Source organism: Octodon degus, unplaced genomic scaffold, assembly GCF_000260255.1.
Source record: "Octodon degus isolate 3935 unplaced genomic scaffold, OctDeg1.0 scaffold00055, whole genome shotgun sequence".
NCBI classification, from domain to species: Eukaryota; Metazoa; Chordata; class Mammalia; order Rodentia; family Octodontidae; genus Octodon; species Octodon degus.
Window position 1 is genome coordinate 4,032,065 of NW_004524631.1, and position 17,080 is coordinate 4,049,144.

General features: G+C 38.1%; 1 protein-coding gene across 4 annotated transcripts in view; it reads right to left on the reverse strand.

Moving 5' to 3' along the window:
- Fndc3b (fibronectin type III domain containing 3B) overlaps window positions 1-17,080 on the reverse strand; it is a 337,533-nt gene that overhangs the window by 70,201 nt on the left and 250,252 nt on the right. For all 4 annotated transcript variants that reach the window (XM_023717769.1, XM_023717770.1, XM_023717771.1 and 1 more), the window contains exons 8-11: window positions 16,467-16,618; window positions 13,704-13,763; window positions 4,559-4,697; window positions 929-982 (exon numbers count right to left, since the gene is read on the reverse strand). In XM_023717769.1, the coding sequence (XP_023573537.1) occupies window positions 929-982; window positions 4,559-4,697; window positions 13,704-13,763; window positions 16,467-16,618 (405 nt within the window). The remainder of the gene's footprint in view (window positions 1-928; window positions 983-4,558; window positions 4,698-13,703; window positions 13,764-16,466; window positions 16,619-17,080) is intronic.

The following is a 17,080-nucleotide window of genomic DNA, read 5'->3' on the forward strand; positions in this document are numbered from 1 at the left end:
CGGTATTGGGGATTAAACTCAGGACCCTGTGCTTGCCAGGCAAGCGCTTATTCTATTGAGCTATCTCCCTAGCCCTCAGACAGAGAGTTGGCCCTGTCTGGGACTTTTTTTTTGGCAGAACTGAGGATTGAACTCAGGCCCTTGCTTTTGCCAGACAAGTGCTTATTCTACTGAGCCATCTCTCTGGCCCCATGTTTTCTATTCTTAAAGTCTTTGGCCTACTTGTTCAAGCACACAATGACAGAATAAAGCAAGGGCCAGTGAATGAATGAAATTAGACCTACAGGAAGAAAAAGCTTAGTTGCTTCTTAGGAACCAAAGTCTGCACTGAGTGTCTGTTGCCTGTGATTCTGAAGTGCACTGGTCACTCACCGGCACAAGGAGGCTTTGAGACTCACTTGAACACCATGTCAAGGTCTCTGCCAAAAGGCAGCAAGAGGGGAGGTGTTCTGGACAGTGTCTAATCCTACATGGGCAGAGGCGATCTGTGTGCTGCTGCAGTCTCCTGCAGAGAACGCTCAACAGGGCAACACCAGAGCACGCATATCAAAGTTCCATGAGGGTTTACAAATGGTGCTTTCCAACCAGAATGTTTTATCAAAACCAGGCCAGTAGCCAAGATGACAAAGCAGTTAATTTTTACTACAAAGAAAAATGGCAGGTGGGGCACTAGCGACTCAAACATATCATACATATTTTGTCTTTCTTTTCGTAGCACTGTTTGCAAATCAGCCAGGTAAATGTATATAATGCACAATTCATTCTACAACTTCAAGCCATCTTCCTTTTCCATATTCAGTAACTGCTGACTTAAATCCTTCTCTTAGTCACCTCTGTACTTATTCTTTTAAAAGAATGAGATGGCATTTGTGCAGCCATTTTATTTCTGAAAAGTGTTTTAGATGACAAATATAAAAAATATGCTTACCTCATCCCATTCTAAAAGGTAGTTGGTGATTTTTGAACCATTGTCAATTGGTGCCTAAAAACAAATGAATAAATAAAAATAAACTGGAGAATGCTGTTCAGACAAGTTACAAGCTACCAACTTGGTTTTGACATATATCCATCACTCATGGCTTTATGACCTCCCTTAGAGGAACTGGTGACTTCTGGATGTCCTCGGCCAAACATTATCACCCATCAATTTTAATACAGTTCAACCACAGGAGTCCTCACTATTAGAAGGTCTTGCCCATAAAGAGCCAAGTCTGACTCTCCCACACCTCTCTGACACCTACATGGTGCTCTACTTCCTCTGGAGACAAAACCTTAAAGAGGCATTCTAAATACAAGTGTAGAAATAGAAGGCCCCACTAAAACACAAGTAATGTAGGGAGAGTGTTTGGGAAGCACAAGTAAGCTTACACTTTCAAAATTCTCCCAGAGGGTGTGTGGGTGTGTGTGTGTGTGTGTGTGCATGCACACACACACGTGTGCTGTAGGAGGAGAATGCCTTTTTGAAAATCTGAGGTGGGGGCTGGGGCTTTGGCTCAGTGGTAGAATGCTTGCCGAGCAAGCTAGAAGCCTTGGGTTCAGTCCTCAGCACAAAAAAGAAAAAATAAACCTCCCCTAAAAAAAAAAAAAAATCAACCAAAAAATACAGTAAAATCAAAAAAGACCAAAAACAAACAAGGCAACTGAAAACCTGAGGGGAAATGAAACTTCATTTGGATAGACCACTAGAAGCTATTAGCCCTCTACATGTTAGCAAAAAGTTCTGTCATTTACTTTCCTTGTGAAAACAAGCTGACATCTATTTCACTGAGAAAATAGGTTTCAGCACCAGGTGGGGTATGGTGAACTATGGGGAACAGAGTGAGAGGGATCCAAAAGATGAGGATTAAATCTAGCCAGAGAGGGAAACTAAGAGGTAAAAAGTAGGATCCTGCCTCTTGCTTTGAACCATGCTTGGGCCTGGCTCTTCCTTGGGGAAAAAACAGGACCTCAGTGAATCCCAGTGCACTGTACCCTCTTAAAAGGACGCTGAGTCCCCAGCCAAGCCTTGGTCCTGGCTCAGATCCTTGTTCATCAGGTGTGGTCTAGGGTTCATTTAATACTAATATCTAATTTCTGGTTGCAAGAATGGACAGGATACGTGGAAGAACCTATGTAAATCACTTGTTAAATGAATCAATGCTATACAAAGTACTCAGTAAATGGGTGTTGCTGTATTACTGTCACTAATGAAACACCATTAGGAGCTAGCTCAGTCAGTGCTATGCTAAAAATGAACTCTTCTTCCTGTCTCTTCTTTCCTACCCCTTTCTTCCTTGAGTCACAAAACCTCTGAGTTCCCAAATTTAGGCCTCAGGGGAGTGAGTAGTGTGACTACAATTTTCAGATTTTATGGCCTTGGGTTAGAAGATAGGAGAGGGATACACTGAAGGTTCTAAAATAACTGACAATGTTTTAAATTACAGTTAATTTCCATGAAAAGCACTATATTACAATAGCTCGCAGACTCCTCTACAAAGTGTTTTTCAGTAAAATCATCCATGGTATCCTGCCCCAGACTCCCCAACTAGTTCTTTAAATTCCTAGGAAGGGTACACTGGCTGGAGGTCTGGTTTTGCCTCATCTCCTGTATAAACAGTAATTTGTGCTAACAGGATGGCATCGCTCTCTCTTTCCTTTTTTTTTAAGTGGTACTGAGGACTGGTGTCAGGGCTTTCTCACTGATTTACATCACTAGCCTTTTAAAAAAAAATTTTTTTTTTTTTGAGATGGGTTTTGCCAAATTGCCCAGGCGAGACATACACCTGAGATCCTCCTGTTTCAGCTTCTTCACAGTGGTGGGATTACAGGCATGTACCACTATACCCAGCCAGAGGTAGCTCTCTCAGCGTCTCAGTGGACTCCAGGTCAGCTGACTGTTGGGAACTGGTCCTTGGTCCTCCTGCCTTTACTTAAAGCGCAATGATAGGAACCCTGTACTAAGGACATTCAAATGAAAACTGAACTCACTCTAGGATTTTCTTTCACTTTTTTCTTTCTTTCTTTTTTTTTTTAAATGTATTTAGTATAGGGTCTCATATGCGGCTTGGACTCATTGATTCTCCTGTTTTCAGCCTCCCCACAGCTGGGATTACAGGTGTACGCCCCGATGCCTTGTCTCAGTGGCATGCTCAGTGCGCCCAGGGGCGGGGCACACATGGCATGTGGTGCCAGGAATTGAACCCTAGTCCCTAAGCAGGAGCTTAGTCTGCTGAGCTATCTCACTGGCCCTTCTCACCGGACTTTCATGTTTGTACAGAACTCAGTGAAGCACAAGTCTACTTTGATTCACAACTAAACTCTTAAGTTGCTGGTCTGCCTGGGACCTGAATCTCATCCAGGTTTTAAAGCACAGAATATATCATCAGTGATTCCCAACTTTAGGTTTATAAAACCCCAGGGTTCCTTTAATAATCTTAAGAATTCTTATATTTTTCAAAATAAATAGATTTTAATTATTTCCTTAAGAAAAATATATTTTTATAAATATAGGTGTAAATAGAGCATATTTTCAAGTGGATAGTATATTCCCCAAGGAATTAAGCCACAATAACCAGTTGGGTATTAAAACTCTGAAAAGATGGGAAATCACTGACCTGGATTATCCCTGGAAGCCAGAAAGGAAAATAAAATAGTTCAGATTCTAAGCCAGTTCAAACTTTGCCTCTATCCACGTAACACACTCGCTGCAGACCACTGCCTGCAAACACAGTGGCCCAGGCAGCAGGACGCACAGAGCCCAGGCGCGCTAGCTCAGCCCGTCTCCCAGCCAGCTTGGCTCATTCATGCATTCGTGCTTGCCCTCAAGCCGCCAAATTTCACCACTTGGACCTTTGCTACACTTTACACTAGATTTTAAAACACTGATATATAGAAATAATTATGACAGAGGTTAAAAGCATAAGCTGCTATTTTCTCCCAGACTATGATTAACGGGCTAATGACACGTTTTAAAGAAGCTACTGTAGGACGCTATTTTTGACTAAGTTGCTTTTAGCCAGCATATTTTATTTCATGGCAACTATATAATTCCGCTGTTTAAAAGTAGTAATCCTGAGTAATCTAAGGCCTAATTAGTGAAAGTTAATGAGCCTTGACACATTGTAGAACACTATACATTCTTGGCAGTTTTAAATATTAAACATTTCAGCATCATCCTTGAAAAAAGCCAAAAGAACCACAAACTTGCTTTTTTCTAAATCCTTCTTATAAAAACTTTATGTTAAAGTCCTCAAAAGTTCACAGAAAGGAACTGAGTTATTCGAAAGTGATGAAATTTTAGTATTATACATACTTATGTCACTTATGAAGCATATCTTATGATCCAGGATTCACCAAATTTCCCTGCAAAACAGGCTAAAGCTGGGTTTTGTAGGTCCCTCATCCCTTTGCTTTGTCCACGTTTTAAGGAAATGGCAACTTTTGATATCATCATAACTTTAGCTAACATGTAGAAATCCAAGCACCACCACAAAATGGAAATGGCATCATTAGGTATTCCCAGTTGCCAGACTGACGTTACGTCAACGTGAGAACATTCTTGACACTTTGAGTTACCCACCTTCCACTGCAAGGTTAGTGAGCTTTTGCTCCTGTGTGCCAGCTTGGGAGGGAAGGGACACTCGGGTGCACAGCTGTGGGTGGTAAAGCTTGCTGGCTCGGAGCAGGATCCCTTTACAGAATTGTACATGGCATACACCCTGAAAACCAAACACAGGAGTGCAGTCAACGGCAGAGGCTGAATTCAGAAGGCCAGGCTTCTTCTCTGTGTTCCCTAGGCTTTCCACAGATGAAGAGAATCCTCTCCCACCCCCTAAAAAGAATTTCTTACACATGGAGCAGGACTCTGTTTCTTACCTGCTGATCCTGTCTTGATCTAGCCACAGTCGGAAATTACAGGGCACAATTATCCTGACAGAGCATTTATCCCTACACTGTAAGGTGGGTGGTGAGTGGAAAAGAAAATTCTAAAACAACCCCTCAGCCCAAATTGTCTCCAAATAGAAGCTACTTGGCCAGGCATGGCGGTGCACATCTGTGATCCCAGCATTTGAGAGGCTGAGGCAGGAGGAACAACAAAAAAAACCATAAGCTACTCTATAGTTGATGTTGTTCAGAGAGGTGAAAAGCAGAGTTAACAGCTGGGTGAAAAGAAGTAACATATGGATATCACAGTCTATAGCCAGCCAAAGACTACAAAAGAACAGAGGGTAGATTTTAGCTCTAGCTATTAAGAACACTGGATGTATTTAGGCAAAAGTGTGCTGCTAAGTCCGCCTGTCTCTGATTCAACAAGAACTGTATTCAGATACAGGTGTTCCATGTGAATTTTTATCTCTGATATACAGTGCCAAGAGTAAAGACAAATCTGCACTTTAAAATATTTGCCTTGACATTCAACATATGTGCCTGATTTCTCCAGAGAAGCTGTGAAAAACTATGTAATGTGCTCTTATAAAACTTAAAAAATTATTCCAAAAGGACAACAAAGAAGGTTTTGCTAATTTTAAAAAATGTGCTGCTTAAACTATTCAAAATTGATAAATACATATCAGACCCTTAACCGCTATAACCAAGCTCTCTATGAGGTAGGGAAATATTACGCTTTGCATACAGAATGGAATTGAGACTGAAAGGTAAACTTCTAAAAGGCACACACAGCTAGAAATCTAGGGCAACTTCTTTGTCTTAGGAGAGGATACCATAGCATTTGATGCAAACAAATACTACTTATTGTTAGCATGTTCTCCACTCAACTCGTTGTGGGAAAATACTCCTTTTTATACTCGGTGTAGTGGGCTGGGGAGATAGCTCAGCAGAATAAGCACTTGCCTGGCAAATGCAAAGGCCTGAGTTCAATCCTCAGTTCACAAAAACAAAACAAAAAACTCAGTGTAACAAGGCATACGATAATACTGTAAGGCCAAATGGTAGATCTGCAAGACCATTTCCATGTGTAACAATGGCTCACTGTGCATCGCTCCTTAAAATGAATCCCAGAACGCTCCAAACATGGGCAGGGGTCCAGCCTGATCTGCAGCAGATCAGCACTCTCCAACCGGTGGCGCCTTGGCCCAGCTCTGTGTGTGTTGGGGGAGAAAATACATTCCCTTCAACCACCAGAGGCACCTATGAATTCTGGAATACAGGGAGCAATCATCACAGAAAAAGACAACCAGACAATGGCATCACCTCTAACACTGTCCTGTCAGAGAAGCCAAATCTGGATCTGATTAAGACTGTTCGTCATTTTCCAGAAAGCACAGAGGACAGAGGAACTTATTAAGCAACACAAGGAGCCAGTCAGCTAAAGTGACATTTGTGGAAAATTCTACACAAAGAATTACTGCAACAAATAGTCTGGAGAAAAAGAAAGAGAGAAAAAACTATGAATTAAAAAAAAATTTAAGACATATCAACAAAAATCGTACCTCAGACCATATTTGAATTCTCACTACAAAAAAAAAAAAAAAAAAAGAAAAGCCCTTTTTTTTGGGACAATTGAGAAAGAGAGTCTCTAAATCATGTATTTTTAAATTTTGGGAGTTATGAAAGAATTACTATTCTTTGTTTGGGGTGGCATGTGCTAATGGTAATGTGACTTACAGATGACATAACAAAGTATCTGAATTTCAAAATGAGTGCAAGGGCCCTAGATGAGGGGCACTGAGGTAGGGGAAGCTGAGTGAGCTCATGAAGCTACTTTGCACTTTTAAGGGACTCTGAAATTTTCTGAAATAAAAAAATACTAAAGTACAAATTAAGTCTACACTGATAAATATCCTGAAACCACTCATAAAAAAACCAATCTCTGGCTTCTATTAAAAGTTGCAAAATTTCAGTAATGCTTGATCCTTTTTCTCCACTACAGTTCTGAGAGAGAGCTGAGAATCTGCTCCTCATCACAACCTGTCATCTCCTCCTCAGAACCAGGACTGCATTTCAGCTGGCCCATTTAGGTTCCCTGTCTCAAGCCAGCAGTGCTAAGGATTGTACCCACTAGGCATTTCACTACAAATGCAGAACGACACAAGCAGCCCAGGTCCTGAATGGTCAAAGAGAGGACTGGACCCCAAACGCCCATCTGCATCACAGCAGAAACAGCTTCTGAGATACTATCAGACTACATTTAGCTGTGGGGAGAAAAAGTTGCAATCAGTCAAATTCTCTGTTGCTCTTTTTTAATATATTTTTTCCTTGTTTTAGATTTATTTTTTAAAGAGAGTACATATTAGAATTAAAACAAAAAATTACAAGTGATACAGAATATCACTTAACAAAGTAATATGAATTTCACGGTACTGGTTTTATTACATAGTGTTGTCTTCCAACCAGATATTCATATTACCAGATATATGCATTAAAATTGGAAAACAAACAACAAAAAAAAAAGAAATGTATAAGAAAAGAAAAAGTACAAACAATTGAAAAAGGGAGACAAAACAAATTAAGGATTAACTGCTCCTTTCCATAGACCAGCAGAAATGCACAGTACAGTTGTCCAAACCATTCTGCTTGCTTACATACATAAATAAATCTTTTTTTATAAATGAGTTCAAATTTTTAAAGAGAAAAAAATGACAATAAAACAGAACTTCATAACACGTTAGTAGGAGAATTACAATAACTAATACATAGTCATAACAATTAATTGAGTATTGTTGTCTTCATGGTAGTTTTTCAGAGCACAAGATGTAGCCATGATATATTCCTTCTTTGCTTTTACCCCATCCATGTAGTTCTTTCCTTTTTTTGAGCAGTTTCTTTCCCTTTCACTATCTTTGTTGTTATCTTTGGATCTCTTACAATTTCTTACACTAGGGAGGCAATATGATGCTTACATATGCGAGTCTGATTTATTTTCACTCATGAGTATGGTCTTGAGTAGCATCCATTTAACTAAAAAAGCCTAAAGCTTATCCTTCTTTATAGTTGAGTAGTACTCCACTGCATAAAAATGCTGTATCTTTTTATCCGCTCCTCAGCTGATGGACATTTGTGGGGTTTTTTTCCCCCATAACTCTATTAAGAAACAAATAGCAATGAGACAATTTCAAATCGAACTGGTAGGACAGTTCCAACAATTAACACATTGCATACTGCCTTCCTAGTGGTTATTTGTTGTACAAGATGCAAACATGACATTCTATCCACAAACACCATTAGAACAAATGCCTCCATTCCCTGAATTAAGAGATTGTAGCTATATATCCATCCTAACCATTTTGAATACACAGATACAAAACCGTCATTCATCTATATCCCCCTTTTTTTTGTTTCGTTCCATCATTTAAATATTATAGGTGTGTGAACTTTAGATAAATCTCTTTCCCTACTCTCTCTCCTTTCCTCCGCAACTCAGTAACTCTTCCCCTTTTGAATAAGTTCATTCCCTTTTCCCAGTATCCTTGTAGCCAGAAATCCATACCTCATAGACTAGAGAATTATGAATAATTGAAAGGAATGATTGTCAAATGGGAGGATGGCAATAAAGATAAAACAAAAATAAACTGAAGACAGAAGAAAAATTGAGATAATTATATGGGCTAGATGAAGAGCTTTCCTTGTTGTTAACTAAAGAAAATTAAAGATTGTGTGGATGTAGATTAGTGATACAGTGTGTGCTTAGGACACATGAGGCCCTGGCTTCAATCTTCAGCACACATATTACACACAGAAAAAGGAAAGAAGTAGAAAAAAAGTGTTACCATTTGTTTAAACTAGGGTTCTGAACTTTTCACATATAAAAGTTTGTCAACAGGGAAAATAAAATATATTTCTACACAGCAATATAAATGTGCTGCATCCAGTAAACTCAGACAGGACATCCAGAAATACCATGATTATCTGTGTTAACAAAGGTAGCAGCTAATTTTGCCAAGCTGCAATTTGACCATTAAATTTAACCAAAACAATAAAGTCTCTGAAATACTTTAAAAACTACATTTTTACTCATGATACAGTAAGAGGGTCTGCAGCATAGGCCCAGTCTCTTGGAATAAATAAACTGTTAAACTTCTTTTGCATTTATCCAAGGAAAAACATTTTTTTCTAACAATATGGCACAATTGATACTGTTTTGGGTTTTCACATTTGTTTTCATTTTAAAAACTGTTTAAACAATAATGAAACAGATGTTCCAAGACTTTTCAGAACTATACCTCTAGGTTCTTCCCATACATCTGTAAAACACGAGGAGCCCTATTTTCTGGCCAAGGACACCCATTTCATAAACTTGTACTGTGATGGTAAACCCTATTTTTGGAACTATTTCATCACATAATTTTTCTGGGAAATGTCATTACATGATATCATCTCTGGGCAACATCTTTGACAAACTGCTTATGGTGATGACTAGAAAATTGCTACAAACTTTGTCATGAGATTTCTATTCATTCCATCAAATGCCTAATCATTGTATTATTGATAAAAAACTAAATTCTTGATTTGGACAGTAAAATGGCTATTTCAATACCACTGTTAATTATAAAATAACCAATTAAGAGAAATATATTTTCTAATAAATATATAGATGACATACATTTGTGTATATGTAATATGTATATAAATCTACATGCATTTTATGCATAAGTAGTAATACTAATCTATTTATGTTAGTCTAGTCTCTCCCTCCTCCCTAACAAATCCTCTCTCTACTCCCTTGCTTATCATCATCATCTCTCACACACACACACACACATAATTTTATGTTAGTAGCTTTACATAATACACAGCACAGTGCCACTGAAAATTATAAATTGATTCCCTTTTTTATGTGTGTGTATTTAGTACAGACTGGACTCGTAGTGATCCTCCTGTTTTCAGCCTCCCAAGCACTGCTACAGACGTGTACCACTATGCCCAGTCTCTAAATTGACTCTTTTAAATACTGAATCAATACTTAACAACAAAAAATGACAGTTTGGATAAGAACTGCATCATAAATTTTAAAAAATGATAATTAAAAAAAAAATCTAAGCCAAGACCCAAAACCTAAAATTTGCAAATCAATGTTTATATTACAAAAGGGTATTTTTTCCTCAATCATGAAAACCATGAGTTGAACAGATACGCAGCACTGGCACACGAAAATTCAGAGCAAAAAGTGAGAAAGCAGAACCATTTTCATACATCTGCAAGATTGCGGGATGTTATCACACGGGACATTTGCGTTACATGGCATGGCAGGTGCTAAGGGAATGAAGAGCAGAGGCCCGTGGCCTACTGCACGGTCTAAAGGGCGCCTCTGGGCCAAGCAAAGTCCCGTAGCAGAGAAGTCAAGAGCTGCTGCCGCCAGGGGAGAGCAGCCAAACACCAGGCAGTGCAATAACATTTCTTTTTTTTTTTTTTTTTTTTTTTGGCTGGAACACTGCTATTCTAAAAAACATTTTTTTTTGGGGGGGGGGTAGGTAATCTCTTTGGTGAATTCCTGTAGTCCTATCGTGTTAAGGTTGGGTTTGAAAAATGAGAGAAAGCATTACATGAAAATATTCGGTTTTCAACTGTAAATACATAAAAACTGGGGCAGCAAAATCAAAAGTAACAGGAATTTCAAGAGCAGAAACCACAGCAAAACTTCAGTACCTAATTAAAGAAAGAAATCTTTTTGAATGGAACCTTCTAAGATCTTAAATAAAACATGCTATACTAAGAATGGGAAGGAGAGCCTGTTTTGTGTTGGTAAATACATTTTAGTTTTCTTCAGTGGCTCTACAGACTTCCCCAAAGATGAGTTTCAGAAACAATAAAAGTGGCAATGATATAATAGCTCATTTTGGAGCTGTTCACTCATGAAAATTATTTTGGTAGCTGTTCTTATGGAAATTTAGTGAAGAAAGTATTCCATAAAGTCTTCTAAGGCCTTATGGGTGAATATTAAATTTTAAACGATATATGAGGTACATTTTTGTGACAAAAACTTACTTTCCTGAAATTAAGACTCCGAAAATGTTAACTGTGTCATGGAAGCAAGATTTTGCTCCTTTTTGTTCCATGCCTAGTATGATATATGAACATCTCGGTTAGGATAGATATATAGTTACATTCTCTTGATGAATGGAATGATTTGTTCTAATGGTGTTTGCAAATAGGACATCAAGTCTGCATCATGTACAGCAATTAACCACGAGGAAGAATGTATGCAGTGTGTTAATTACTGAAATTTTTCTACCGATTTGATTTGAAACTGTCTCATTGCTATTTGTTTATCAATAAAATTATGGGAAAAAATTTAAAAAAAGAAAATTAAAATGAAAAATAAAAATAAAATAAAATTTAAAAAATCAATTTTAAATCCAAAAAAAAAAAAAAATCTCATTAAGAGTGAGTGATAGTGTCAAAACAAATACAAGTTCAAAGAACCTGCTACTTCCAGTGTGAAAAAATTCCAATAGCCTTGGGAAAACAAAACAAAAATAATATTTACAAAATACTCTCCAGGTTGATAATAGTTTTTACACACACATTTCACTTGCACTCACACCACCCTTTTGAGATGGGTGTTATCATTATCCCCACTTTAAATAGATGAAAACAAAGTCAAAAAGAGTTCCAATTCTTGGTAAGAGGCAGAACATTAAATTCAAGTTACAAACTTTGTCCCTGATGCACCAAGCTGCTTCACTTAAGCAATTCATGGCAGAGAAAGCTAAACCTGAGTAAGCAAGGGAAATGTTAAAATTCTTTTACAGCCTACAAAATAAAAATGCTGGAAAGGAAAGAGAATAGAGTGATCTGTATGAAATACAGACTAGAGCAAAAAAGAGATAAATTTGAACTACAGACATTTTTATCAAAAGGATTTTTTTAATAAATACTGAAGAACCATCATCAAGTAGAGAAAAGGTTTCTACTTCTCTAGCAAGCAGAGAGTTAGACCAAATAATATGCCTGTTTTATATTGCGGGCGGTGTGCACATGTGGTGGCATATACACGTCACATGTCAAATCCATGGAGGCCCACATGTCAGGAGAAAGACTAGATTGACAGGCTTTCTAGACAGTAACTACCTCATGCTCCTACACAGAATCTACCCACAATGCCTTTCATCTGTCCAGAACATCCATCAAGATGTTCACAGGACACAACATTAAAAAGAACTTAGGAACAAATTTTTTCAAAATTTACTCTTTGTAAGAAGGGTGAAAAGAAACCACAGAAACAAAAGATAGCATGGAAAATAGAGCAGATGACTTCATGACATTTAAGTTTCTTAAGGATATTGTAAGTTCATGAATGAACAGGAAATAAATAAAATAAACCTTTAGTAAAGCAATAACGGCAAATGTTAAAACGCAGAGAAGAAAGAAACATATGCTAACAATGAATAATGAATAACATTTAGAAGACTCCTTATATGGTGCCACATTTTCTTGGTTTGTTGTTAAATTAACCACTTTAAAGAGTTGAACCATTTCTATTATCATCTTTGCTTACAAATTACAAAAATCACTTTGTTTATAAAGATTGTGTGGAGTTCAATGTTTGGACAGAAGCTAACTGACTCAAAATCCTAAAGTTTTGATTTAAACAGGAAGAGATGGTTGCAATAGAGTTCATCTAAACAATACAATAGCTAAGCAGATGTGCACTTTATAACAATATAAAACTTGTTCTTTTATATATTTCTCTACAATTAGTTTTAAAATACAGAACTTCAACTCACTCCTGTTTTCTTATTTTTTTCTAACCAGAAAACTGTGGTATAAACTTCTGTGTAACTTAAAGTTTAAACAGTCAATGTATGGCAGAAGCAAATGAGAATTCAAACTCCTGATAATTAGTATATGCTTTTCTTCTAGGCTTAGTCCCACTCCATTATGAGGGAACAAATTATCCCTGGGAAGGAGACAAGTACCTTGAAAATTGTAATTTTATTACACAATCTTATGTACAAATATAACATTATATATGTTGTTAGACAGAATTATATTTTCTGATGAATTTAAAAATGAAAACAAAAATTTAGATACTTTAAACTGTTATGGGCTGTATTCAGAAAGCTGCTCATTTGCAAATGAATGGAAATAAGCTCTATTAAGTAATCTGATGTGGTCTGTGGTAATTCAGACTACCTTTCTTCACAGGTCTGTGCTTGGTAGGTTTCTTTCTAAAATAATCTAGGACTGCCTTCCAGCGGAGCTACAGTAAAGACTGCAGAAAACTCACAACTGAGATTTCAAGCTATATGGGAGATTTTGTCAAACTGGGTAAATTCTTTTCAGAGGTAAAATGATCTCACTGTTCCCTGCTTATTTCAAATTCTACTGGCTTGTAAAGCCCCAAAGTGCTCATGCTTCTTCACTTAGTCTGAAGATAATTGATGGGTATCATCTATATATAGTAAATGACTTATACATCCATGGTAGAATATATATTACTCTTATAGAAAAAAATACTAGAAATAAAGTAGGTTAAACTACATAGTCCAATTGCTCTTCTAAGACCTTGGAAAATAAAAATTATACTTTTAAAATAATGCTAAAAAGTCTTCCCAGTGCATCAGCAACATTTCTGTCCCCAAAGCACATTGGTATCCTCCCAGTCATTATGCTGTGGAGTACAGAACACAAATGAATGGCCAATGGGCCATGGGATGAAAGCTGTCAACTAAGAAAGTGTCATTCACCAAAAGCTAATTACATGGGACAGATAATTTACTTCAGCGACCGAGACTCTCCAACACAGTTCAGTTCCTGTCTCTTACCTCACATGATAATCAGTTGCTGGTCTAAGATCTTTCAGGTTACATTCTAATTCTTCACCACTGCAAAGAAAAATCATTTGTTAGTTAATACCAGTTTCAACTGTAAAACAGATTTTGCATTTGAGTCTCATAGTCATATACTGACCACAACACAAGAACTACTATGAGTGATTCTACCATAAACCAGAAATATACTTTTCTTAATTAGTCCTATCATTATTATTTTGGGCTAGAAAATCAGATTCCTTGTAACCGTACCACTCTAGATCTGGGAAACAACACTGTCCATGTGCCATGCCACTTATTTTTTCAAAATGACAAATATTATTCAGATCAGCTGACAAAGTAGAATATAGATGATGGATACGAAAGCACTATATCAATGCATTTTTATAATGTTCATAATTTCACTGTGATTAAGAAAATATTCTTATTCTGAGGGCTGGGGAGATGGCTCAGTAGAATAAGTGCTTGCCTGGCAAGTACAAGGGCCAGAGTTCAATCCCTGGTTCCGCAAAAAAAAAAAAAAAAAAAAAAAAAAAAAAAGATTTGGGCTGGTGAGATGGCTCAGTGGTCTAAAGCCCCTACTTAGAACAAGCTCAGCAAAGCACGGGGACCGCAGTTCAATCCCCCAGCACCACATGCCAGCCAGCCCCGCCCCCTGGTGGGCTGAGCTGGACACACACACACACACACACACACACACACACACAAATAAATAAAATTAAATTAAAAAAAGAAAAAAAAGAAAATATTCTTATTCTGAAAAATATACTAAAATATCTAGTAGCAAAGGACTGTTATATAAAACTTACAGGAAAAAAAAAACATGATTAGAAGAGAAAAAAGAAAGAAGGAAGAGTTCTACTGGTAAAGCAAACAAGATTTAAAAAAAGCCCATAATGGAATCTGGATGGAACACTTACGATGTGATCTATTTGCATAATACTTTCTAATTTTACAATTCCTCCAAATAAAGGTATCTTTTTAAAACTGTAAGCTGAAGCTACATCTGTACCTTGACGACAGCTCTGCCACTGCGCTGCACTGCTCCTTTAAAATATTTCACATTGGCTGTATTAATTTAATATGGAAAAGTTACAAGTTCACATTTTCAGCATCCCTTGGAAAAACCCCAGGCAATGGGTCTGTCAGCAAATCTAGGCAATGACTGAGGTAAGCAGCGAGGGCTCCCTTTGCACCGAGACAGGAACACTCATTGCCCACCTCCAGGTAGAACTTTTCTCATTTATGTCACCTACCTAGCTCTACAGGGCACTTGAGACTCTTAACTCCCATCACCGGTGCTCACCTTGCATTAATGGAATCTACCAAGCCAGGAGTGATGGCTTGGGCTTCTCCTCCCAGCGACTGGGGCGGGGTGGCAGGAGAACTGCTTGAGTCCAGGGGTTCTGCTTCTTGGTAAAGCAGGGGAAATAGCTCTCCGTGTTTTTGATTTTTTTTTTTTTCAAAATAGAACTGAATTGTTCTGAGTATGAATATGGAGCTAGGATTTTATTCAAAGAACAGAGGGGAATGAACAGAGTGCTCTCTGCAGGAGAGTGACATGGGCTGGCATGGTTCTGCAGGCTGCATTGTAGCGGATGGGAGAGAGGAAGAATGGATGCTGCACGACCCAGAGGTCAGTACAGGAGGGCAGCAAAGAGGTAACAGCAGCACGGGCCGCAAGAGGGGAAGACAGCAGCTGAGCGGCTCCTTCCTACCCACACCCCTTGTCTGCCCAGGAAGGCGCACGTGGGCAGCAAGTCACCAGGTAGAACAGGAATAGGGAGACAGTCTGCTGCACTGGGGTGGCAGGCAAAGGAGGAGAAAACAAAAACCTCCGGCAAAGGAAGAGGTAGACTTTGTGTGAACACATCACCCTGGCATGGGCAGGCCATCCAGGGCCCGCTCGCGGGAACTCAGACAAGTAGTTAAAAGAAAACTGGCTTTCTGATTTTCTGCTCTGCAAATGTGACCAGAGCTAAGCAATTACAACGGAGAAAGGAACTGACCCTAAAATTTTTATCACACTTAGGACATGACTATAAATTATCTGGACAGTTAATATGTGGAAGTCCATAAAACAGAAAAAACTAATTCTTTATTCTGTTGCTAAACTTCTGACCACTCAGGGAAGCCTTGTAATGAAATGTTTCAAAGTCTCTTTAACCTAATATAGTGTGAGAGAGGTGGAACAAAAGCAAATGGTAATTGTAGAACTTTAAAAGACAACCTAAGATAAAGGACTGAGTCTGAATAAGTAAGAGGAGATCCCATGACTATTTAATGCACACAAACACAAGTCACAGTCACTTTTTGTCCTGAAAGCTGTACATGGAAACCTAATACCATGCTGATAACATAACAAGACATTTATTTCATCAGTGCCAAGGCCTCTATACCTTACTCATTTCTGATTATTACCTGGACAAAAATTAATTTGTGACATTATAATTACTAATTTTTTAAAGGCCTAGTTTAAGGAAAAATTGCAAAACTTACACATGCTTTAGTTTTTTAAATTTTCTTTAACAATTACAACATCACAGTTTAGCAGCAAATTAAAATACATGAAAACTGAGCCTGGAGGTACATGCATGTAACTCCAGCACCCAAAAGCCGAGGCAGGAAGATCATCACGAGTCTGAGGCAAGCTCAACTACACAGTGAGACCCTGTCTCAAACAAACCAAAACACCTATAAAATAAAATAATAGATAAAATAAAATAACAAAACAAAACACATGGAAACATACACTACCTGTAAATTATCTTGTATTTTCCATCTCGGCCTTTGTCTGATAAGGCAACCTCATAACTGTAGGGGAAAGAAAGACCACTGTGGGGTCCACACGAAAGTCCAACAGGGGGAGCCCAGGACAACACAACTGCTCTCGCCTGAATATTAGAAACCTGAGGAGAAAAACATGGGACAGAAGTATTCATATCCATTGTACATGTCAGGAACTACTTTCCTCTGATACTGTTTCTGTAATCACTAGTAGTGACATGAACCTGGCTGGGAGTTAACATAAATAATTTTAATTATAATGAAAGAAGTTCTACATGGTGTTCTCATCAGAGTCTGTTGTCCAAAATCAGCAGCTGCAACATCTGTCCTTATAACTCAAACTTCTGGCCAAGACCAGTGCAATTCATTCTCAGTTCTCCTAGATGTAAAATGATCAGTCATGACTAAGATTTTCTGTCAAGGAGAAAGCTGGAAAAAAAGATTTCAACGACCTCCATGATAGTCACGGTATTCTATGAATACAGCTATACCCACAGGTACTTGCTGGGGGACCTTCAAGTTGTGGTTAGTGTTATGGTTTGTATCTAGGTATCCCCCCAAAGCCTCACACAGTCATTGGGGCA